Source organism: Prunus avium, chromosome 1 (genome assembly GCF_965620075.1).
Source record: "Prunus avium chromosome 1, drPruAviu1.hap1.1, whole genome shotgun sequence".
Classification (NCBI taxonomy): domain Eukaryota; kingdom Viridiplantae; phylum Streptophyta; class Magnoliopsida; order Rosales; family Rosaceae; genus Prunus; species Prunus avium.
The window spans coordinates 49,567,446-49,592,342 of record NC_142284.1 but is presented as its reverse complement, the minus strand read 5'-3'; the positions used below and the strand labels follow the sequence as shown (position 1 = coordinate 49,592,342).

The 24,897-nt window shown below is 38.6% G+C and overlaps 4 protein-coding genes across 12 annotated transcripts; 2 read left to right on the top strand and 2 right to left on the bottom strand.

Moving 5' to 3' along the window:
* Positions 1-1,301: 1,301 nt before the first annotated feature.
* Positions 1,302-2,543, bottom strand: LOC110764921 (glutaredoxin-C6-like). 2 transcript variants are annotated; one of them, XM_021967979.2, is made up of 2 exons: positions 1,885-2,543; positions 1,302-1,742 (listed from the first exon to the last, which is right to left on the bottom strand). In XM_021967979.2, the coding sequence occupies exons 1-2, from the start codon at positions 2,332-2,334 to the stop codon at positions 1,731-1,733; spliced, it is 462 nt and encodes a 153-aa protein (XP_021823671.2). In that variant the 5' UTR covers positions 2,335-2,543; the 3' UTR covers positions 1,302-1,730. The 2 variants fall into 2 exon arrangements, with proteins under 2 accessions (XP_021823671.2, XP_021823679.2); XM_021967987.2 differs by having other exon boundaries at positions 1,302-2,539.
* A 5,981-nt stretch (positions 2,544-8,524) lies between these two features.
* Positions 8,525-11,046, top strand: HSFA2 (heat shock transcription factor A2). Of its 6 annotated transcripts, none has more exons than XR_015832954.1 (4): positions 8,525-9,119; positions 9,512-10,421; positions 10,512-10,548; positions 10,673-11,046. XR_015832954.1 is itself a non-coding variant. In XM_088247172.1 (4 exons), exons 1-4 carry the CDS (start codon positions 8,820-8,822, stop codon positions 10,713-10,715), a joined length of 1,146 nt encoding a protein of 381 aa, XP_088103298.1. In that variant the 5' UTR covers positions 8,525-8,819; the 3' UTR covers positions 10,716-11,046. The 6 variants fall into 6 exon arrangements, 3 of the variants coding, with proteins under 3 accessions (XP_088103298.1, XP_021823654.1, XP_088103299.1); XM_088247172.1 differs by having other exon boundaries at positions 9,512-10,277; XR_015832955.1 differs by lacking the exon at positions 10,512-10,548.
* Positions 11,047-11,857: 811 nt separating this feature from the next.
* Positions 11,858-14,965, bottom strand: LOC110764878 (cytochrome P450 711A1-like). 3 transcript variants are annotated; one of them, XM_021967925.2, is made up of 5 exons: positions 14,603-14,961; positions 13,760-13,912; positions 12,866-13,658; positions 12,668-12,763; positions 11,858-12,539 (listed from the first exon to the last, which is right to left on the bottom strand). In XM_021967925.2, exons 1-5 carry the CDS (start codon positions 14,830-14,832, stop codon positions 12,210-12,212), a joined length of 1,602 nt encoding a protein of 533 aa, XP_021823617.1. In that variant the 5' UTR covers positions 14,833-14,961; the 3' UTR covers positions 11,858-12,209. The 3 variants fall into 3 exon arrangements, with proteins under 3 accessions (XP_021823617.1, XP_088103221.1, XP_021823623.1); XM_088247095.1 differs by lacking the exon at positions 14,603-14,961 and adding an exon at positions 14,126-14,538; XM_021967931.2 differs by having other exon boundaries at positions 12,370-12,565; positions 14,603-14,965.
* Positions 14,966-19,953: 4,988 nt separating this feature from the next.
* LOC110764771 (cytochrome P450 711A1-like) lies at positions 19,954-23,162 on the top strand. Its single transcript, XM_021967796.2, has 5 exons — positions 19,954-20,233; positions 20,925-21,077; positions 21,179-21,986; positions 22,086-22,181; positions 22,287-23,162. The coding sequence occupies exons 1-5, from the start codon at positions 20,004-20,006 to the stop codon at positions 22,623-22,625; spliced, it is 1,626 nt and encodes a 541-aa protein (XP_021823488.1). The 5' UTR covers positions 19,954-20,003; the 3' UTR covers positions 22,626-23,162.
* Positions 23,163-24,897: the final 1,735 nt, after the last annotated feature.

Sequence of the window (24,897 nt, the reverse complement as noted above, 5' to 3'; positions counted from 1 at the left end):
TATATGGCCTGCCCAATACTCCACTATTTTAATAATAAAATATGAGCTCTTTTTAGGTCTCTTGCAGAAAGAAAGAAAAAATATCCATTTTCTTTTCAATGAACTCCAAATTGTTTTTTTACACTTTCATATTTCACAAAGAGGAATCACAAGGAGATTCTTCTGACGCGAGGCTGTAAAGATTCTACATGGAGGGCCCACAATGGGGTCAATCAAACCCACTGCATGTCTGCCACGTATCATCAACTGATTAAAAGCAACAAAAATAATAATTAAAGGTGGACACGCACTCTTGGTCTGTGGGTGTGGCATTGTGTGGTTTGTGGCGGTGGTGGTTGATGGTTTTGCTCTCGTCACCCCCCTCACTAATTAAGCTGTCTTTTCCAAAGACAAAGGAAAAGATGGGGCCCCATGCTTTTGATGTGATGTGTTGTTGGGTTCTAACCCTTAATTATCACCCTTCACATCCCATCATTCTTTCCTTAATTAGGAAATGATTTATGGAGAGGCTCCTCTTGGTGCCACAAATTCCTCATCAAATTAGAATCAACTTTGTTGCTTATGTTAATCACGCTTGTATTTACGAGTGAGAGCTTGCTCGTATATGCATCTGAATTGTGTTACTGTCAGTCACATTTTAAGTAGAAAATTGCATGAGCTTAGGTAAACTCATGAATGTGGCAGTATGTGTTGTCCGGGGTTGTTGAAGAGGCATTCCACACCATGACACATCGAATTGAAAACTGTCTCATGCATGGTGGTGACAAATTTGCATCTGTCTTTGCCTTCGATTTTCAGGTGAATCTTTCTGTCACGCTTATAAATAATAAATCACCTAAGTCCATAATGGTCAAGCTGTTATTTTCTATTTTATTTTATTTTTCGATATATAAAAATAAAATAAAAGTTTAGAAAATCATATTGTGTACCATTTCTCTAATATAGATGCCCCAAGTCAACTTCTATTAGGAAGACGAGAGGTGATACATATACAAATGTGATACGTCTAGCATTTTCCTAATTTAGGAATATCTGACAGCAAAGCAATATTGGAAGCTTTGTCATTTTCACCGAGAACCCTAAAGCTATGCTTAGCCAAGATTTTGACATTGATGGCCAAAAGGAAGAATCAAAAGATATTTAACAAGTACTAATACTACGACGACCAGTCACTACTACAGTACAAATTGTTGTTTACTTGGGAATCAAAGAATACACTGAAATTTCAACGGCCTTGATTGATCAATAATTGCAACAAGGACCCACCCCAGTACTCATCGTCCTACCCATTTATATCAAAATTACTACAAATAACATATATATTTTTCCCTTAAATTAAAAAGGGGGTAAATTTACAATCCATATATTAAAATAGGACAAAATATACATCACATTCCATTGCCACTACCAGAACCCAGGACTTTCAGAGAGAGAGAGAGAGAGAGAGAGAGAGCTAGAGCTAGAGCTACCTACGGTCTACCTCCCAGGAAGTCCACACATCGGACGGTCCTGAAGCTCCTGATGGTCCAATAATTGCTATAATAGTATCATCATCAGGGGGTGTGGGGCCCATTTTACTTCAGACTGAGCAAGACTGTGTAGAATCTAGATCGAAGTCGCTGGACGTGGATCAGAAGCGATCGATGTACGTAATTGAGCAAACATGTCCCGTATACGACACTGAAAGCGCGAGTATTTCAGTACACTACATCTCCACCCAAACAAACTCGCTATTTTTTTCCCTAATTTAATTTCAGAACAATACTAATTAATAATAAGCAGCCCATAATATTCATGAGACCAAAAATTACAATTAATATATAATTATAAATATAGATTGATGGAGATAGAGATTTTGATTTTGTATGTACTCTCAAATCATACCCAGAGGGCACCGACTTGGACCAGTTTGGGGACCAGGTGGCCGCTGAGGTGGAGGGCGACGAGAGATTCGAGCCCACCGACGCACGTGCCGCCAATGAAAACGGCGGGCGGAGTATTACAAGGTTGTTGCTGTTCTTCGTTGTTGTTGTCGTCCGAGGAGGAGGGGAGGGCGGCGATCTCGTCATCGTCCAATTCGATGACGGTGGGGTGGACCCCAATCGTGGCAAGGAGCTTCTTCATGACGTGGCACATGCAGCAGGAGGTGCGGCTGAAGATTATGACGGGGTGCTCGGAGATGAGGCGGCGGATGCGGGTCTCGGCGGACTCAGCGACGTCGATGGAGAGGGAGGAGGGGTTGTTGGAGGGAGGGCCGGGTGGGGAGGGCGGGGTCGGCGCTGGGGAGAGGCCGAGGTGGACGATGTCGTTTGAGCAACGGCGTAAGCCTTGCATCGCTGCCGGAAGAACCAGAGTAAAGACTAAAAGTGGTGAAGAAGAGTTATAAGAGAGAGAGAGAGAGGTGTGGTGAAATGATGTCAACGGAGGGCAAAGAGCAAACGCAAAGACAAAGGGGAAAGAATTGAGGTGGAAGGTAAGTGGTGGGTTTGAGAGAAGGGGGGGTTTTTATAAATATAAAGGAGAAGAGCGAGAGGACGGGGTGCGTTTGCTTACATCACTATGTACTGTGTGTATACATAGGTTCTTTTGGATCGAAGGTTTGTGAACATTTCTATACCCACGCGCCAGGCTTTTCTATTAAGTTTTTCAACTTAATAATTGCTTTGGTTTTTTAAAAGTGAAATCTAATGTCCTAATGTGGTATGGCGGTCGAAAAATTACACTAATTTATTGAGATATTGTATGCTACAAGTGAATATTTATGATAATAAATTAATTATAATTTTAGAATGACGGATCTTTAGAGTTGATACAATCTTGCATGAGAAAACGATTAAAACTACTAGCATCTCATTAGTAGGGTTTTGGTACTCACATCTCGAAAATGCTTCAAAACTAAAAGAAATAAACAAAATAGAGGTAGATGAATGAATGATTGGAAGATGGAGGTACACGAGCTAAGCGAGCGCGTGGGTGGTGGGTATGCATTAAGAAAATAATACGGTAGCTCGGAAATACTGGATATTTGCCGGTGATTAGCTTGGGAGCAGTCACATGGGGGGGTGAGAGAGAGAGAGAGAGAGAGGAGATAGTCATCGTAGTAAATGAGGATGACGTCAGATTGACTTCGACGTGGAACGGTAAGATTGAACCTTGACGTAACAAAAAGCTAAAGAAGCCCTCTCTCGCTCCACCCCAGAGCCCCAGTGTGGTAAAAAGCAGGGTCAGCTGACGTGGACAAATATGTGTGCTTGGGTGGTGCTGGGTCCCGCTCCCCTCCTCCCCATGACATAATCATCGGAGCTAAATCACACTTTCCTCGTCATCGTGACGTTCCCCTGCAGACACGTGGCGTTGTCTTTTACTTTCCCTCAGGCATGGAGGAGGAGGCAGTGGGCTTGGGGGAGATTAGATGGCGTGGCCCAGCCTACTTTTGGGTCTGTATGGGTACACCAATGGCAGAGCACCACGTGGGTTGTCGATATGCTAATGCGGAGGTGACCTCTGTTGTGTGTGTGGGGTTGAGGGACCCACCATGATTGATGAAATTGAGTCTTGGGAATTTTGTGAAAGTTGCACCGTTGATGGTGGTAAATATGGTGTCTGCCATATATCGTGTGGTTGTTTAAGATATGAGTTGAAGGGGATTGCATCACACGTTGGAACGGCCCACTCTTTTTGCCTTTACACAATTTACAAGCTCATACTTAGAGAGAGAGAGAGATTCTCTTCTCTTTTCTTCCCCTTCTTGTTTTTTATTTCTTTAAAATTAAAACCAGGGGCTGCATGTAAGCTTATAAATAATGCACCACATCAGCATCTAACAAAGGATGCAAACCCACGATTGACCATCTCCTAATAGGGTGGGTTTGCCTATGAATTTCAAGATACTAAATTTAAAGCATGTGATTAAGAGAAGTATATATATGTGGTGTGTGATTCTTAAACGAATTAGATTTATTTAAGTATGTTTTTTTGAGTCAACTTTATACATAGGCATAGCCAAAATTTGGGGTTGTGAGGGGGTATTTTGTGCATCCACCCTTCGACCTTAGACATAAACTTGGTTTATTTGAGAATGATAGGATCCTAAGGGCTCTTTAGTTATTTACAATATGACCAGCTGTCATCGTATGATTAGTTATGTTAAGAGATTAGTATGTTGGATAATTGGTTTGTTAACTAATCGACTATATCAGGTGGTTAATCAGTATTAGATAATATGTTGATTGTATTGTATTGTTTGAGTAATAGAAAGTATATTCTCTCTGTACACTGGGTAAAGGTTGAACAAGGGGTTCTAACAAAGAAGGAGGAGAGTGAGTGTAGGTATATACTCTATAATTAGAGCTATATACAATTTTGTATTTGATATATTTATGTTTTGGACTCTTTAAGTTTTTTATATATTTAACACAAGCAATTGTCTAACTACAAAGAGGATGATGTTTTATCACACACGCACTACAAATGTGTCATGAGAGTTCGAATTAGAGACCACTGATTTACAAGTCAATGTCTTTTCTAATGGATTAAATCTCATTGGCTTAAACTTCCTTTCTTTGATATGATCATTATCGCATTAGTAAACTTATTTTGGTATTTAAAATATATATTCCAATTGTAACCTAATTAAGAAGGAACATGTCTTAATTTGGGAACTAGAATGAGTTGATGGGGTGGTCCAAATCCAACTTTTTTGGCCGCAAAAAGTGAAAAACATAACTTCTATTTGAAGATACAAAGGGTAATTTTCGTGATGCGACTAGCACGCATTAATTGGCAATAAGATTTTGAAACCTGTCCAGATATTTACCCATTAGTGTACTCCATTCCATATATCTTCCCCAAGTATTCAGTTTGCCTTTTTCAAAGTCAACACACCCTAATCTTACAAAATGGCTACATGTCAAATTTAAAATTATCCCTCACAAAAATGTATTTTTTCTGATCGTGACACAGAAGATCCCTCATGATTTAAATATTTTATAAGTGATGAGTGGAAAAGGGCCTAAACCTAACTTTTCTTTAATATATAAATGAAGCAATATTTATAAAGATATTGGTGTGAAATAAATATGCATTCGTTGTCCTCATTAGCAAAATACTTGTATATTTCATTTAAGTACCTTATATTTTCTATCTCTCCTCTTTTGATAAACGACGACGACGCGACGAGAGATTTTGATAAATGACATTGTGTTGAGAGATATGGATAAAAGAGAGTAATGATATAGATAAAGCAGAGTAATGATACTTCATCTTATCTTGTTTACCAAAAATCCACGCTTGCTTGTTTGAAACTTGTGAACAAATCACAAATGAAAAGGAAGCAATGGAAATGAAACGAAGCGTCGTGGACCAGAGAAATTAAGATGAATTGCTGCTTTTTGATATTGGAAGAGTGTGGCGCTCCTGGTCGCCCATGCTGGAGGTCAAATCTGAAAAGCCATATCCTCCCATATATAACAAGTCGTCATGTTCAGCGTCAGCATTTCTGACTTGAGAGGTAGCTGAAATGATCATCCACCTCTTTAAAATTAAATGTGGAATTAATAATGCACCAAATCTTAAATCCATTTGCCAGAGGGAGGACCCAGAGAGAGGAGAAAGACACTTCGATTGTCTCCCTCCAATGTGTCTCAAAATAAATAAAAGTTTTCAGTACAGGTTGATGCTGCAGAGCCGGCAAAAACTGCTATGGATGGCAGGGCTGAGCTAAAGCCAAAGCTGCAATTCAATTGGCAAAGCTTCCTTCCATTTCAATTTTCTCTCTTTTTATTCATTCATTACATGCAGAATTTATTTATTTTAGGTGCAATTTAAACTACCAATTCTTTATATTATTTGAGGTGTTTACTTGGGTCCCATCATCATGGCTACTTGTTCATCAGCTCAAAGAGGCAAACACTGTGATTATCAAAATGCTGACTAATGGCATCCATTTTCCACCTTATCGACTTATGTCTTTCACATGTGGATCCATAATAATAGCTAGCTATGCATGCTTTGCCCGCATAATATTCTGAATGACACAATATGGACTCGGACCCAACTTGCCTACTAGAATTAAGGGGATGAATTCAAACTCAACTAAATATACACTTGTCTTACTTTCTTGTCCACTCATGTATATATATATAATATTAATAAACATAATATACACATAAATTTTTTTAGAGCCCTTCAAAATTAAGAGCCATGTGCGGTGGCACCACTTGCACACCCTCAATGCCCGCCCCTGGATGAGAGATAGACATCTATATGCAGAAAAGTATTTAATTAAGGATCTGTTTAGTTTGTGAAATGAACTTTTCAAACATGTAAATGCAATTTCATACTTATTCATAAACTTGTAAATCTTAAACCAAACGGATCTGATAGCTTCGGTCCACTGAATCACACTGTTTTTTCTTTCAAATCACAAAAAAGAAGATCCTATACTTGTCCCGTCATACTTTAATTTAACTTGACAGCTACTATAATAATATTATACATATTGAATCATAATTAAGTGAATAAAAAAATTACAGAAACTTGTGCCGGATTGAAGAATGGACGGAGGGTAAGAAATAACTCTAAATCCTAAATGATTTGACGGGTAATTTAAAACCCAAACCACTGAGAACTTTGACGTTTTGTGTATATGTAGAAAAAAAAGCTTGGAACAAATAACTATTTGATATAAAAAGATGAAAGGAACGTATATTTTAAAACACAGGTTTGCTGCCGACCCTTTATTTAAGTATGAACCAAAGCGTTTGTTTATTAGGAGGAAAGTTAAAAAGTAAAGAAAAGCAAGCATACATAGTTGGAGGGGGGACCCAGAAATCGTGTAGATTATTACTAATAGTGGACAACAAAATGAGGTCACCCTCTTCTTCTCTATCTTGCCTGCCTTGGTGTGTTATTAGAAAAGCCATGACGACACCCATCTCTCCCCTCCCCTCACATATATATTACTTAACAGTGTTGGTGCCAGCGGGTCTATTTTAATAAAAACGGGCCTTGATTTGTAAACTAGTGATCTTAGATTCCTCACACACACATATATATATTATTTAACAGTAGTGTTGGAGACAACGAGTCTAGCTCAATAAAAACGGACCTTGACTTGCATACTGGTAATCTCATATTCGAACCCGCATAACACCTTAATAGTGTGTATAAGAAATTCCCATTCTTTGTATTAAATTATCATTTGTATTTTAAAAAGAAAGAGAAAAAAAAAAAACAGTGTTGGGTGTGACAAGTTGACACTATTGGTGGTAGGGGCTCTCCAAGCCAAGGAGAGAAAGGGAGGGCTCGTCTTCTTAACGAATAAAATACGTAATGCTTGGTTGGTTTTGCTTCGTATTGTTGTTAATGATGATGCTGCTAACAATCACTATTAGCGGTATATAATTCATTCAATTAATAAATAATATAAATTATATTTAATAGAGTAAGTAAATAAATAAATAATCCAAGGTTGGAACTTGGAAAACTGCAAGTTTCATACGTCATCCTTCTTAAACTTAGTCCTTATGCGCACGTGATCTGTTGGTCATTGTTTATATTATCTCTTTCGGATTTGTCTTCACACAAGTCTAAAGTCTTCAACCATCCGTCGTCATTCCTTCATTTTCACAGTTCATCCCCTTATTCTCATGTAATAAACTATTTGTAATATTATTATTAATATATAATGTGTTCGAATTCAGTACGGATCAATTCAAAACCGTTAATATTTAGTCAATCTACTACAGGATTGATTTGTGAATTTTTCAATCCAATTCCATCCGCCTAATTTTATTAATGTAAATTAAATTGGGATGACCAGTTACAATTAGAAAAACAAAGAATAGTTTAATACGCGATATCATATCGGTTTCGGAACTTAGGGATCCAACTCAATACTCCACAGAAAATCATCATTTATTTTTCGGACCACACCCTTATCATCGAAACCAATTAAAATAGGATTGGGTCGAGTCAAAATTATCGTAGAGCACACCCAAAGCCCAAACCTTTTCTCCTTATGAAAGCCCAAATCTCAAAACGCTTAAAAATTGATGTTATCAGTGATGAACCCAATACGGCAGCCCACTAATTTAAATAGACAAAATGGTGGGCCCGCATATGTTCCCTTCCTGTTTTGGGTGAGAGAGACGGAAACTAAGCATATTCCAATATCCAAAACCAACTTTCTAGTTTGTTCCATTTATAGAACAAAAGACGTCTCCTCATGTATTGCAATTTTTTTTTTCTGATAATTAATGCAGATGTGGACTCTCTTGTTGGTTTATGCATAAAATAATAAAATATCTCAAATTTGTTGGTTTAAAACTTAAAAAATTATTAGTTGATATATTTTTTTTGTTGAACAAATTAATAAATAATTGATTTTGAGCATAATTGAGCATAATAAAAAGTGGCATATCAGCTATTGGGCTCGTGTTCTTCATATGGCCCAAAACGTTGAGAAGGTTCTAGAGCTTTTGAGGTGTTTGCTATTTGTTGTGCGATCTTATTACATTGACAAGGGGAAGAAACTACTTACAAATTTGAGAGACACCATCCCCTCCCCTCATCTCTCTAGAACTTTCCTTTCCACCGCCTTAAATATACATCTTCTCTCTCCTCCGCATTACAAAAGGCACTCCACACAAGATCTCAAAGCTCTCAAATTTCACTCAAAGCTCAAATTGATCAACTAAATTCCGTTAGATTGCGTCCAATTCCAAAACCCAATTCTTGCAACTCTCTGGGAATGTAAAAGATCCTCACTTTGAAAGTGAGAGCACGAATTGGGGGTGCGCGAGAAACAGAGCAATACCATGGATGGAGTGGTGGTGAAAGAGGAAGAGATTGTGACATGCACTGTTGGTTCATCATCCTCTTCTTCTTCAAGCATCTCACCTCAGCCAATTGAGGGCTTACACGAAGTGGGCCCTCCCCCTTTTCTCACAAAGACCTTTGAAATGGTGGAGGACCCTTCTACAGACGCCATTGTCTCCTGGAGCAGAGCTCGCAACAGCTTCGTTGTTTGGGACTCTCATAAGTTCTCCACCACTCTTCTTCCTCGCTACTTCAAGCACGGCAACTTCTCCAGCTTCATTCGTCAGCTTAATACATATGTAAGTGATCCTCAAAAAACATGAACTTTATTGCATCGTCTTCATATTGAATGCAGAATTCTACATTTTTCTTTTTTGCAGTTCCCTTTTAGTTTGTGGGCTGACATGAAAAATTTGAGAAATCAACTAATAATAAAGTCGGTTGCTTGCTAATTACTGTTAACATTTTTGGTTCTGTAAGAATTTCAATTATTGGTTGTCATGCTTTTTTTTTTCTTTCTGCAACTCTGTTAACTAGTTTCGATGCTCTCTTTGAATTTCTTTTAAAAGCAATTCCCTTTCTTGTGATGGTCATGAATCATGATTTGATTTCATTGCTCCTCAGTAGGGTTTGCTAATTACATACTTGTTTAGTAAATTTCAATGCTTGCTCATAAACTGATTGCATGCAGGGTTTTAGAAAGGTTGATCCTGACCGATGGGAATTTGCAAACGAAGGGTTTCTGGGAGGACAGAGGCATTTACTGAAGACCATCAAGAGGAGGAGGCATGTGTCACAGAGTATGCAACAAGAAGGTGGAGGAGGAGCTTGTGTTGAACTGGGCCAGTATGGACTGGAGACTGAGCTTGAAAGATTGAAGAGAGACCGAAATGTTTTAATGACTGAAATAGTGAGGCTGAGGCAGCAACAACAAAATTCAAAAGAACAAGTCATGGCAATGGAGGGTCGGTTGCAGACCACAGAGAAAAAACAACAGCAGATTATGGCCTTCCTTGCTAAAGCACTCAATAGCCCATCTTTTATCCAAAACCTTCTTGAGAAGAAGGCTCAGAATAAAGAGTTGCGTGGTATGGAAATTGGTCGAAAGCGGAGACTAGCAGCTAGCCCCAGTGTGGAGAATCTGCAAGAAAAACCTAAAACCCATGTTGTGGACTACTCAGCAAGCCAAGATCAGGGAGAGTTGGAAACTATGGGATCGGAGATTGAGACCTTTATCTCAGCTGCTGCATTGGATAATGAATCAAGCAGTGATATCATAGACCCTCATTCAAGTTCAGTTGGTGGCAACTTAGGCATTGTTAATGAGACTACATGGGAGGAGCTGTGGAGCGATGAGCTCATTGGTGGCAATCCGGAGGAAGACGTTATTGTGGTGGGCGATGAATCAGATATCGATGTCGCGGTGGAGGATTTGGTTGCAGAGCCAGCAGATTGGGGTGAGGACTTGCAAGAACTTGTTGATCAAATGGGTTATCTAATCAGGTCCAAGCCTTGATGATAAGAAAATGTCTGTGATGATGAAGTGGTTGTGTGCTGAGTTGGTCCCTGCAACCCCATTCCTATCTTTAATCCTTATATTGGTATATGATTTAAGAACTTCGGTTCTATTAATTATTTGTATGTGTGTTTTATTTGTTGTGAGTGATAATAATATATGATTTGTGATGCAGCATGGGGGATGGTCAAAGTTGCAAAGGGGCCAACGATGTAGTAGCTGTTTTTTCAGTATCCTTTAATAATTATTCATATCTAGTGTGTTTAGTATTTTCTTGGCACTTTCAAAGTTGTGTCAGTGGTTTTGATTTGCTGTTTCTTCTTTGATGCTTTGCAGGTGGACCGGCCGATGGATACCTTTGAGGGGTTCCGTTCCTTGAACTTTATACTTCTGATATAGCTTCAGATTGCTGTACCCAGTATACATTTGTTCATTCAAGTTTGTATATTTAGCACTTAGCAGTTAAGTCAGTTTTCTTGTATGCTACTATTGGAGACCTGGAGTGCATGAAGTTAGTTTCTCTACAAAAGATGAGAAAGTGGTTATTGGTCAGCAAATGCCTTTCATTGAGTGCTGCAGATCCACTGCGTTTAAGAATTTCTGCTTGCCAATGTTGAAGAAACTTCTCGCCACCTGAAATTATGTAAATGTAAAAACAGTTGATTGTACATGTCTTGTTCAGGGCTGCTGTGTAGCTAGCTGTTCTTTTAGCTGAAACTGTCACTCTTCCTTTGATGCATAAATCTATTTCCATGCAATGCAGATACAGATACAGATATACTTGAAAACAAGGGGCTTGCAGAGGAGGCTAAAACCCTGGTGTTTTTATGTTTAAGAACACCATCCACAACATTAAATTTTTGAAGAAACGTATATTACACAAAGCATTTAGATTTTTTTGTTGGTCAAAGTTAGGAAGGGGGGAGGGGGGTTTTCTCACGCACATTGTCAAGATGTTATGGTGGTTTGAACTGAGGGTTACTGGTTTGCAAGTAAGGGTCCTTTTTCACTGGATTAGATCTCGTTGACACACAACAGTTTCCAGCTGATGACGGTTCTTTTCGACTGTGGGCCCGAAGTGTGGATTCTTAACTCAAATCTAATGGCCTAGCTCTTTTTCATTTATTTATCTTGGGCTTGATGGGGCCTGAGTCCGAGCTCATATCAACCCAAAATAACAGAAAACAATTAACGCAAGGGTTGGTTGGTTTTGATAGAAGAAGATAAATTTGTCTTCTCATGTAGTTTTGATCGGATAGAAAAAAAATTAAAAAAAAAAAATTAAAAAAATAAAATAAAATAAAAAATATATATATATATATATATATATATATATATATAGAGAGAGAGAGAGAGAGAGAGAGAGAGAGAGTCACTATCCTTGTGTGTATAATGTAATGTGCATGGAGGATAAAACATATTCCTAGGCGACGTGCACTGTATAGGCACATGAAGACGAGTAGATAAAAACGATTCTCAACATTGCAAAGAAACAGATTCTCATCCGTCAAGACAAATGAGTTAAAACAAGCAAATAATGAGCCATGTGAAATTGCCAGTTGACATAAAAAAGGTACAAACAAGGCTACAGAGGAGACAGAGGAATTGAAGACTGCTTCCTACTTATTTTCTATGAGATCGATCGTGGAATTCATCTCTAGCTTTCTTGCATTTGGAACCAACCATCACTAGCAATGATCTGTTAAATTAACCCGAAACTGAAAATTTGGTGTCAAAATTATGAATGATTTCAACAACATTACAGTGAAGAATATGTTTAAATATATAAATTTTCGTACAACCGAGCTCCAGTTGTCTTGTTTCGTGTTTGATGAGTAGTATGGTTGGCAAAGTTTGATCAGGCATGTTGAAGTTAAGTTCGCTTTATGACTCTAAGCTTGACACCATTCTTGAAGTTGAGGACAATGCCATACTCAAGTTGTAGAGGTTTCTCCATTCCGGGAGAGTGCCGGAACACATAGTTCCGGTATAAGTGAATGAGTGAGAGCTTTAGTTCTTGCAGGGAAAACTTTTGACCAATGCAGGATCGAGGTCCGATCCCGAAGGGTATAAAAGCATAAGGATGCCTTTGTTTCACTTCTTTGCAGCTGGGATCAAACCTCTCTGGCCTGAACTTGTCTGGCTCTGGGAAGTTCTTTGGATCTTTTGCTAAAACTCCAAGTGCTAACCAAACCCAAGTCCCCTGCTCCTCTCACAAACAAAAATGAACTACTCCCATAAGACAATTCATATACAAACCATTTCCAGTATCCACAGAGGAAAAGTAGTTGTACAAAGAGATGATATTAATTTGTGTAAGTAGAACAATACCTTCGGTAGAAGATAACCTCCTATTTCGACTTGTCTAGATGTTTCTCTTGCAACTAATGGGGAAACCATGTAAAACCTCATTGCCTCTTTGATAACCTGCATGCAAACAGGCAAAAGATAAATCAAACTCAATTTTCATGTCAGATACAGAGAGACATTTTGCAATTTGAACATTTGTTGGACTTTCAGAAGACTTGCCTGATCAATATAAGGAAATTTGTGTTGAAGATCATGAGCAGTTGGCATCTGATCAGGAGGTCCAAATCCATCAATCTCTGCAAGCAACTTTTCTTCAACTTCTGGGTGTCCAGCAACCAAGTAAACAATTGAAGACAACGTAAATGCTGTTGTGGCTGACCCAGCAAGGAGATGCTCATAAGTAACAGCACTAATGTAGTCTGGGGTGAAGACATTCTTTGAAACTGTCTCTGACTCCCTTGCATTCATTATGAGTGACAAGAAGTCCTTTGAACCTCTTTCCCTGTCTCTCATTTTCTTCCCTACAATCTCATCAAGCCGGCCGCTTAATTTCCGGTTAGTATGTTCAACTTTCCAGTCCATAGTGCCAGGAATTCTCTTCAAGATTTGCCTGAATGGCTCCTGGAGAATAGGTACAAGTAGTCCCAGTATGATTGATAAGGAGCCTGATAAGTCCATCTTAAGCTGTGTTGTGGAATATATGTGTTGGTTGATAAAGTCTGAGACTTCATCATTGTTAATGTCTTGGGAACCACCAATCTGCTTGTTGATTGAATCACTGATGGATTGTGGTTTAGAAAGGCCAAAGTTGACACCAAAGGCAGCTTGTCCTATCACATCTGTGGTCAATCTGAGGGAGAGATTGGAAAAGGTAATATCTTCTTCTTTGGAGGAGTCAAGTTTTTCAGTAGCAGATTCAATGAAGGACTGCATGGTAGGCACAAGGCTGGCTAGGTGTGATGGTTGATACACTGATAATATAGTGTTTCGCATGGCAGACCATCTTGCATCCCTGCAGGATGCTCAAATTCCATCAGATCACTCCATAAATTTATAATAACTTCAACTGATATTTTACACTTTCAAAATAATACAATTACAAATTTACGATACCTGGTGAAAAAGAGACCTTTCTGATGAAGAGGGGAAGCTGAGATGGGAGATGGGATGCTTCTGTTTTGAATGTCTTTGAACTTCTTAATTCCAACTTCTCTACAAAGCTCTGCATCTGCTACAATTATAAGTGGCTGCCTGCCCATATGAAACCTGCCCAAAATATGTAATCAAACAAAATAAACGTGATGACATGAGACATAGAGTTTGTTATGTGATTAACACCCTCCAACCCTCCTAAAATTTAAATATAAAAAAGAAAACAAAAGAAAAAAAGAAGGAAGGAAAGAGTATATTTTTCCACAATCTATCAGCTTTGTGGCCAAGACCATGAAAAAGAAATGCACAAAACAGAACAGATGCTACCTTTGCTGATTATTCAGTTAACATAGCATTTGACCTTAAGACCATGAATTTGAAAAGAAACCTTCTTGGGCTGAAGCCACGTGGTAAAGGAAAGTGGGTTAGTCAATTTGGCAGGGCAAATTCAGCCAGTCCTTCATGTGGTAATGTTACTTATGGCCAATTTCTAACCCACAATGCAGCAGTGGGAGGGAAGTCTCAGCTTGTTCCTTGTAAGTTGTATCTAACCCTAGCCTACACATATTTCTGAGATAAGCATAATCTTTGTGCTCTGTGAGGGTAGTCTAAGTAAGTCTCAGATGATTAACTGAGGAAAATTCTAGATAAAACTCATTTGAGAACAAGGAAAAAAAAGAAGAAGGATGAAAGTTCATTTGAGTAAAATTTTATGTCTTTTTCTCATCCACCTAGAAAGCCTAAATATTTGGTCCCAAAAAAAGGTTTGCTCAACTTACTACATACACAAATTAATAAACTAACCTGAAAATAGGGCCATACTGTTTGGCAAGAACTGAGAATACATCAGGACCATACTTTGCCAGCAAGGGAAGGTGCCCTACCAAGGGGATAGTTGGTGGGCTAGGTACCCCCCTCACCCCCCAGTAGGGCCCATACAAGTACCCTAAAACTCCTGCCAGTATTGCCAACACTGTGAAGATAGTTGATAGCAGAGAAACATTGGTAAACAACATGACTTCCAAAACACCCATTGTCTGAGAGACAGAGAGCTCCGTGTGTGTCTCTCTCTACTTGATACTTGATCAAAGAGCAAAGCTTTAGGGTGGTTTAATAGGCTGGGGATGGAATAAGTGGAGCTCTCACTAGTCACTGAGCAGCATCTGGATGAAGTGTACTTTGCTCCTTTGTCGCTTTTTAAATGATTTTACTGGTGAAAATTTGGGTGCCATTGGTCCATATTTTGTACTTTTATCATATTTTATATATATCCTAGCTGGTGACGAAATCATGGCGTTGTTTAAGCATTAGCATAGCATTCTTTCACCAAGTTCTCCAATCAGACAACACCACATTCGCTTCTTCTCTAGGTCAAAAAGATAAAAACATGCGTGATGGAACAAAACGATCATCAAAGATCACGCCTACTCTACGGAAAATCTTGTTAGGCCCCAACCCAACTGTGCTTTTGGGGGCGTATTTCCTGCAAACCGATGGCTCTATTATGTTAGTGCCGCAACACCTAATGGTAGATCAGGAAGCAAAAAGAGAGGGAGGAAACTTGGTCAAACATGTTATTGTTTGCACGAAGAGAAGAGCAAGCATTAGACATTTGTCGCTCCACGTAACGGGATAATGATGTTAACGTTTTATCTGAACTAATAAACAATCAAACTTAACACTTACACCAAAAGTTCTATCTTCTTTGTTAACCAAACAAATGAATTGAATATGAGCTTTTTATGTGGGTAATATTCTATCTTTATGTGGCTGTTACTTACTTACCTTCTTGACTACTTTGTCTTGGATGGATAGATGGGAATCTCTTTCTTTGCAATGCCACCAGTAAATGTTGAAATTCCTCTCTCTCTAATTTTGTCTTTGCAGCTGAAGCATATAGGATCGGTGGTGCCTAAATTAATCATGTGCTTATATACCAGGAATATGTTTTATCCTCCACACAGACAAGGATTTATTCTTTCAGCATACGTACGTCTATCCCAACAAGGCATGTTGAAGACTAATGTTCAGTGCATGAATCATGATCATGTCCGCTTTATGACTCTAAGCTTGACATCATGCTTGAAACTGAGAATAAAGCCACAGTCAAGTTGCAGAGGTTTCCCCGTGTTAGCAGAGTGCCAGAAAACATGTCTCCGGTATAGTCAATCAGTGAGAGCTTTAGCTCTTGGAGGGCAAATTTCTGGCCGATGCATGCTCGAGGTCTGATGCCAAAGAGTAAAAAATCATAAGGATGCCTTCGTTTCTCATCTTCGCAATTTCAATCAAACCTCTCTGGCTTGAACTTTTTTGGCTCTGGGAAGTTCTTTGGATCGTCTGCTATAACTTCATTTGTAGAACAAGAACAATACCTTTGGCCCGAAGTCCTTGGCCTCTCTGTCACATTCTTTCCTTCTCTTTTTCAACGACTGATCAAGCTGGCCACTCAGCTTATGTTATTACATTCAACTTTGTAGTCAATAGTGCCAGGAATTCTCTTCAAGAGCTAAAGATCAGCCAATGGAATTTAATAACTTCAACTGATAGATATGCCAACACTTCATAATAATACATTACAACTTCCCTACAAGCACAATTAAATAATTAAGTGTCATGTTACACACGCGTAAACGACTGATCTTAGCATTACTCAAAAATCAAAACAATATGAGTAAATTACTCGATCAAATGTTTAACTAACACCCCTCTTAACCACATTAAAAAGAGAAAGAAAAATGATGCAAAGAGTAATTTTCCCACAATCTAAGAGAGTCCACATGAACCGCTATAGCCATAAAACATGTCACAAATAATAGCACTTAAGACGATGAATTTGAAAAGGAAACCTTTTTGGGCAAAGATTTTGGGTTGAAGCCACATGGCAACGGAATAGTGGGTTGGTCAGTTTGGCAAGACAAGGTTATCCAGCCCTTCATGTGAAAATGATAATTTGCCCAATCCATTTCTAGCCCACAAGCATCAGTGGGAAGTCTAACCTCGTCCCACTTAAAAGAAGAAAATGTCGTGTTCTACAAGTCTGTTCATTAACAAGAAAATAAACTTGGTATATGTTTTAGGCTTGATTATTTGCAAGTTCAAAGTAACCGATACCGATGTCAAAATACAAAAGAGAAGCAAGCACTTATTACGGAACATGATTAGTTCCGTTGGGTTCATTTCCGCAAATTAACATAAGCATCACTCCATTATTTCGTCACAACTTTCACAAATAGAATAATTTATTTAAGAAAAATTTGCATAAATGCCATCTAAACTTTGAGGCATATGCGTCATAACCACCTTAAATTTTAACCACCTGAACTTTGTAAAGTGTTGCAATTCACCAATTATGTCCAACTTCGTTAAAATTTCGGTTAAACTTAAGGGCATCTCCGTCAATTCACAATAACTAAACATAATTTTAAAAACATAATTTAAAAAAAAATAAAAGTTAACCTACCCCTATCCTTTTCCAACGCCAATTCTCCCCCCACCCTCATGCGAATCCAAACAATCCCATTGCAAATTTGAATGCTAGTCACTCTACACTAGGTATGCAATAAGAGCCAGGTTCTGCAATTCCTAATTATATCATATAGTTATATATGTTTTTGGCATGGGGCCGGCCAAAGAATATACAATCCTAATATTTGCTTATCCGGTTGGAAATGATCACAAGGTGAGTTAAGGAGATTAAACTAGATAGTGTCAGCAAATATGATGAAGTTGGGCTAATTTGTTCTGTTTTGTTTGAATTGCATGCACAATATTCATGATCAAAGTATTTAGAACATTTCCATCCATTTATCATGGCAAAAGGTAAAGAGAGGCAAATATTGTTACTATTCATATAAATAGTGCTAGCTTTAGTAATTTTGTTATTGTTTTTTCACCTATTGCAATGGCAATCCAAAGGCAACAACTATTCACATGAGATATGAGAAAATGAATTTGTATAGAGTTTTTGGTGTGGGAAGTGAAGAATATGAGTAGGTATTTATAAAAAAAAATCTGAAATTTTTGATTTTTTTTCAGATTTTTTTTAAATTTTTTTTTGGTTGCTGGTGTCATCATTGACGTCACAGTCCTCAGACAACAGCTTAGGCTGTTCTTGCCTTCGGACTTGCTAGGGCTTCGTGGAGCCTACGCCTTGCCTGGGTTGTTTTGTACCGCTGGAGCTGTATTTCTTGACCTAAGCAGCCTTTTGCCAAGCAGCCAAGGCTTGGTGGAGCCCATGCCTTGCCTGGGCTGTTTTGTACGGCTGGAGCTGTATTTCTTGACTTGAACAGCCTTTTGCCAGAGCTAGGCTGTCCGCTGGAAGTGCTCTTAGTGTTGTGACTGTTTTATGTATCTGATAAGGCAGGGCAACTCCTGGTGGAACTTGTATGTTGAGGATAACCTCCATAAAGCTACTCTTGGTGGAACTGGAGGTGTCAAGTCTGTCACCAACTACTCACCAGTAAGTGGAACTAAAAGACCTTTCAGTTTTTTTTTAATAACAAATCAGATAAATTTTGACCCAAAAACCCAAAAAAAACTAATAAGACAGTTCTGTGTGTTCCTCGGAATTGCTGATGATATTTAACACAAAATGAGGTTGTAGTTGCAATTATATCAAAATATTCGTAAGTTTGAATTGGTCACTGTAGAAGTTGATTGGGTATAGTTGTCCACTTTTCGGTTTTGCTTGTAGGTTACCTAGCACAGAAGCAAGCAACGGGGGTTATCTGATTTCTTATTCCAGGACTCTGTAACTGGGAAAAACATTTAGGAGGTTACATCATGTAATATTTTTATTGTCAAGGTGCAATTGAAAATTTTCTTGGATTACCCCGTAATGACAGAACTTTTTTTTTAAACAAATAAAAATAAAAATTCTGGTTTTTATAATTATTTTTAGTTATTAGTTATAGTAAATTGGCGAAAATAGCCTTAAACTTAACGGAAATTTTAACGGAATTAGACGTAAGTGGTGGATTACAATACTGTACAAAGTTCAGGTGGTTAAAAATAAAAATTAAAAGTTTAGGTGATAATAGCGCACATGTCTAAAAGTTCAAGTGATATTTATGCAAATTTCCGTTTATTTAACTATAACTGAGAAAACGATATATACATACAATACCATATAAGTACATGATGAAGTGTCACATATCCAATATACTCTAAATGTGAAGATACAATTAGAGAGAGGAATCTCAAGATTGCTCATAGCATCTCAAATAAAGAGAAGGCAAGAAACTACCATCTATGTATCTAATAATCTAGGCAAATAATTGGGATAAGAAGACAAAAGCTTACTTAGGTTGGAGCCAGCAAATAATAAACAATAATTAATCATATCTGGTGTGCTTAATACTTTCCTTGTACTTAAATTCATACGCGTGTCAAATGGTTTAGATTTTGTTGTTGTTTCTTCTTCGATGCTTAATTTGCAGGCGACAAGCTGTTCATTCATGTAGGTCATCAGTTTTTCTGTTGGGTTTGATGGGCTAGGCTGGGCCTGGGCTCCATTACCAATCCAAAATAAAGCTAAGCTTGCAACCCATGATTAAGTTTAAACATTTAAATTCATAAATTAATGATGCCAGAGAAAAATAATAATGGAATAATTTAATGTCACTCTCTTTTTTATTTTTATACAAATGATATTATACTTTAATTTAATTTAAATAATAAAAAGGGGAATCCGAGCTTATCGGCTCCAATGAACTTGACTAAGTTCATGTTTGTAATTTAATGTCACTCTTAGATAAAAAGGAAAGTAGCCAGTGTGAAAACACAAAGGAGAAGCAAGCCGCTTACGTATCAACCTAATAAGCTTAGCTTCATCCGGGTAATTTTTTTGGCAAATTAACATAAACATCAACGCCGTGATTCCGTCACCAATTTTCACGAATAGAATAATTTATTTAATTGCAATTGAGAAGAAACAAATTGAGAAACAAGAGTTGGTTTGAATATAAATAACTATGGATGACAATTGAAAAGGACCAAATTGAAATGCGTGGTGTTTTTTTTATAAAAAAATGTACATGGCGACAAGAACCATATATACATGGCGACGATGCATGAAGATGCTTTTGGTGAGTAGTGAGAGCCCCAAATATTCCATCAACAGCCTATTAAACCAAGCCGAGCTCTGGTCTTTTGGGAAGCACGATTCTATAGTAATAGATTGAAGGAGAGAGAGAGCCTTGAGAAAATGATAAGCATGGAACTTGTTACCAATGTGTCACTGGTATCAGCACCGACCATCTTCACGGTGTTGGCGATGTTGGTTGGAGTTTTGGGCTACTTGTATGGGCCCTACTGGGGGGTCAGAAAGGTACCCGGACCACCAGTTATCCCCTTGGTAGGGCACCTTCCCTTAATGGCCAAGTATGGTCCTGATCTGTTCCAAATTCTTGCCAAAAAGTATGGCCCTATTTTCAGGTGATGTACCTATTTAGCCACTTTACATTTGCAACCATCTTCTTTTCATATGTTTTCTAGTTGTAGGCTTGCCTATTTCATTACCCCCTCTCTTTATATCTCTCCATGTCTGATAGGTGATAAGAGGAGGGAGATAAAGGGAGCGGGGCAGTGAAAAGGGGATGGGGAAGTTTTTTTTGTTCTTTTTCCTTAAGGTAGATTATGCAAATTTGCCAGTTTTTCTTTTGACTTTTCTCAAAGAAATTTGACAACAAGGGTGAAAGATCTTGCCTAACTAATTAACACAAACAACTGATGCCAACAGAGTCTAACTCAATGAAAAAGGATCTTAACTTGCAAATCAGAGTTGTGAGGTTCAAACCCCTATGACATCAGTTGTATGTGTGTGTGTGAAAAACCCTATATCCTGTAGTTCAGACTGTCTCTTATACTAAAAAAAAAAAAACCCCACTTTTTCCCTTGCCACTTGGCTTCAAACCAAAATCTTTGCCCCAAAGGGTTTTTCTTTTCAAATTCATGGTCTCAAGGGATCAAGTGCTATTCATTATTTGGTCTACACTGTTTCTCCGGACTATCTATCTGCATGGTTGCTTGCTAGATGTGGAGGCTGTTAGCATTTTAGTCATGCCACTTGAATATGTATATGCTAATTTGATTATTTTGATTGTACATATCTGATCCTGGCAAGCAGGTTTCATATGGGTAGACAGCCACTAGTAATTGTAGCAGATGCAGAGCTCTGTAGAGAAGTTGGCATCAAGAAATTCAAAGACATTCCAAACAGAAGCATGCCATCTCCCATACAAGCTTGCCCTCTTCATCAGAAGGGTCTCTTTTTCACCAGGTATATATTTGTGTTTCTATAATATATGTATCTGTATATGTATATATATACATTTTTATTTATTTGACTGATCATCCGAATTGAATTTGAGCCTCCTGCAGGGATGCAAGATGGTCCACGATGCGAAACACTCTAGTATCTTTGTATCAGCCGTCACACTTGGCTAGCCTTGTGCCCACAATGCAGTCCTTCGTTGAAACTGCAACTCGAAACATTGACCCCTCCAAAGAAGAAGAAGATGTTACCTTTTCCAAAATCTCCCTCGCATTGGCCACTGATACAATAGCACAAGCTGCTTTCGGTGTCAACTTTGGCCTTTCTAAACCACAATCCAACAGTGATTCAGTCAACAAGATTGACGGAGGCGGCCAGGACAAGAACAATGACAATAAGAATGATGCAGTTTCAAAGTTTACCGACCAATACGTATATTCCGTAGCGCAGGTTAAGATGGACTTGACAGGTTCCTTATCAATCATACTTGGTCTACTTTTCCCCATCCTCCAGGAGCCGTTTAGGCAGATCTTGAAGCGAATTCCGGGCACTATGGACTGGAAAATTGAACGTACTAACGACAACCTGAGCGGCCGCCTTGATGAGATTGTTGAGAAGAGAATGAAAGACAGTGACCGAGGTTCGAAGGACTTCTTGTCGCTCATACTGAATGCAAGGGAGTCAGAGAAGGTTTCGAAGAAGGTGTTCACACCAGACTACATTAGTGCACTTACTTACGAGCATCTCGTTGCCGGGTCAGCCACCACAGCATTTACGTTGTCTACGACTGTTTACTTGATTGCTCAATACCCGGAAGTTGAAAAGAAGTTGCTTGCAGAGCTGGATGCATTTGGACCAGCTGATCAGATGCCAACAGCTCATGATCTGCAAAACAAGTTTCCTTATGTTGATCAGGTAAAGCTTCTGAAACTTGAATCAATTCACTTGCTCTTATTTTGCTTGTAACACCACCACCTATCACCTATCAGCTATCAATTCACTTGAATAACGCAGGTTATTAAGGAGTCAATGAGGCTTTATCCGGTTTCGCCATTAATTGCAAGAGAAACATCTAGTGAAGTAGAAATAGGAGGTTATGTTCTACCGAAGGTATTGTTTTGTTCCATTAATTCTTAATTCTATCGGAGGTATTGTTTTGGTTCTTGCGTGGATTATTGATTGGGGTTTTGTAACGTTGTATTTGAGGAGGAGCAGGGGACTTGGGTGTGGTTTGGAGTGGGAGTGATAGCAAAAGATCCAAAAAACTTCCCAGAGCCGAACAAGTTCAAGCCAGAGAGGTTTGATCCAAACTGCAAAGAAGAGAAAGAAAGGCATCCTTACGCATTTTTACCCTTCGGAATCGGGCCTCGGGCATGCCTTGGTCAGAAATTTGCCCTGCAAGAAATAAAGCTGGCACTGATTCACTTATACCGCAAGTACGTGTTCCGGCACTCTCCTAACATGGAGAAACCTCTCGAATTTGAGTTCGGGATTATTCTGGATTTCAAGAATGGTGTCAAGCTTAGAGCCCTGAAGCGAACTCAAAAGTTTTGAGTCATACAACATTACTTAACATACAGCAGCACCCTCATCATTCCTCGTATCGTACGTGTTGTTAATAGCAATAATTGTGGCGTCTTTTTTGTGTTTGCTTTCTGCGGTTGTTGTTGTTGTTAATTTGCTGCTGGCCTTAGGCTGCTGCCTCTGTTTTGAAATCAAAGTCTTTTCCGAACTCATCATCGTCATGCTTAACAAGACAACGGAATATTGGTTATCTGGAATTTTACGTAAACATCTTCACTGTAATTTTGTCCAAGTCCACCATTCATAACATTTGAAGCCAAATTTTAGCTTGAAGAATTATGCTCATTTCCTCTCTCTCCTCTCCTCTCCTCTCCTCTGCAGCCTAATTTGTAAACGTTAGGCAGCAGGAGTGTTTTATATCATGGGCTAGGTTGGTAGTTTTCTCTTTCGGGCTTCACAGCCACCCTGGGGCTGGGCTCCAAAGCAACCCAAAATAACACGAGAAAAATACACAGCACCAAACCTTTCCACACCAAAAAGAGAAAACAAAGAAAATATAAATGAGTTGGTAGGTGAGAGTTTTGTGGCAGTTGGGTCTCTTTTGACTTTCTTGAATTATTAGTTTTTATTATTTTTAATTTTATTAAAATCTAACAGTGTTATGTTAAGGTTAAGAGGATCTGGAGGGACATGGAGGGACAAGGAGGGACATGGAAAAACATGAAAAGAGGATCTGAACACCACTAATTAGCTCCATTGAGCAAATTGACAAAAATATGAACGTCATGATTTCATCACTCATCATTTATGTAACGACAACGGAGAATGACATACGAAATTAAAATAAGTAGAGGGGTTAGTTGAAGATGCTTTGAGTTCTGTGTTTCCTTTGTGCTGTTTGTTTGGTTGTGGCATCGGCCTTGTATCCCGCTTTCTGCTTTGTTCCAGTCAAAGTCTTTGACAAGAAAACTCATCGTGCTTAACAAGACAATTGGAGATTGGCATCTTCTTCAGTGTAATGTTTTTGAAATCGATGAGAAATTCCAAGTCAAATTATCAGTTATGGTTTTTGTAATTACTAGTGGTGATAGATAGATGCCTCTAGTGGAAGAAAGCCATGATCGATCGATCTCATTGGCAGTAAGTGGTGAGAGTATCATACCACAACCACAACCGAACCCCAGGTATTTGCCCAAACCATTGGTTTTCACGTGTAGCGCCCAACGTCACACTCCATGTGTTTACTTTTTGGTTTGAGTGACCTCAGTCGTGAAGAGACAGGTTGAGACTCCACATTGAACATACAAGAAAAGTCTTTGTTTTAATGATTTAAAGGATCTTATACTTTGAACGCATTTCCAATTTCTTTTAGATTGATGCTCACGTTCCAATAATAAGTGGGAAGCAATTTTGAATTCCATGATCACAAATGTCCAGTTGATTGTACATGATTGGTTAGGGGTTGCGCTGTCTCTCTAGCTTAATTCCAAACTCTTTGATCAAATAGAAGAATTCCTTATTCATGATTGGTTAGTAACTAGGTTGGGCAATCAAACCGGAAAACCGATCAAATCAGCCGAACTGAACCGATTTGTTTGTTTTTGTTTTTCGCAAAACAATAGGATTCATTGATAAACATGGCACATACCCAAAAAATAGACATGAAGAACACAACCCCAAATGGAGGTTCTTACAATACATAAACTCTAGAGAACATGCATGAACAAATAGGCACAAACGTTGCAAGATTGAGAGAACAAAATATACAACTTGAAGCCCATCTCACTTGGAGATACAGATGAGGACGACTCATAAGCCTCTAACAATTAGTGCTTCAAGAAGATCAAGGCCGATAACAACCTATCAAACAACTTGGGGGACAAGAAACACCTCAAAGTGGAGGGCATAACTGCACATCTTCCACTAGGACATTTCAAAAAACATCACAACATCTCCAAATCCCCACTTGATCCCCAAGCACCATTGATTGTTGATCCAACCAATCCAGTAGCTCCACGTCCAACAAACGCAACATATCTAACAGGATCTTCCAAAAACCAACCCCAAAAGGCTGGTAAGCAACCCCTAGAAAACTAGGGATGAGACAAAACCTTGCAAACGCAAGAAGCAGACAAAACCCAACAAAATTTGGGAGGAAAAACTCTCCACAACATAACAGGGGGAGAGATGCCCGATTTATTAGCTGAAGGGGTGGTTTCATGGGAAATCCCCTGGAAGCAAAGAGGTTTTCAGATTTGGTATGTGTTTTGGTTTGGCTTGTTCTTGTTTTTTAAAGTTTTAA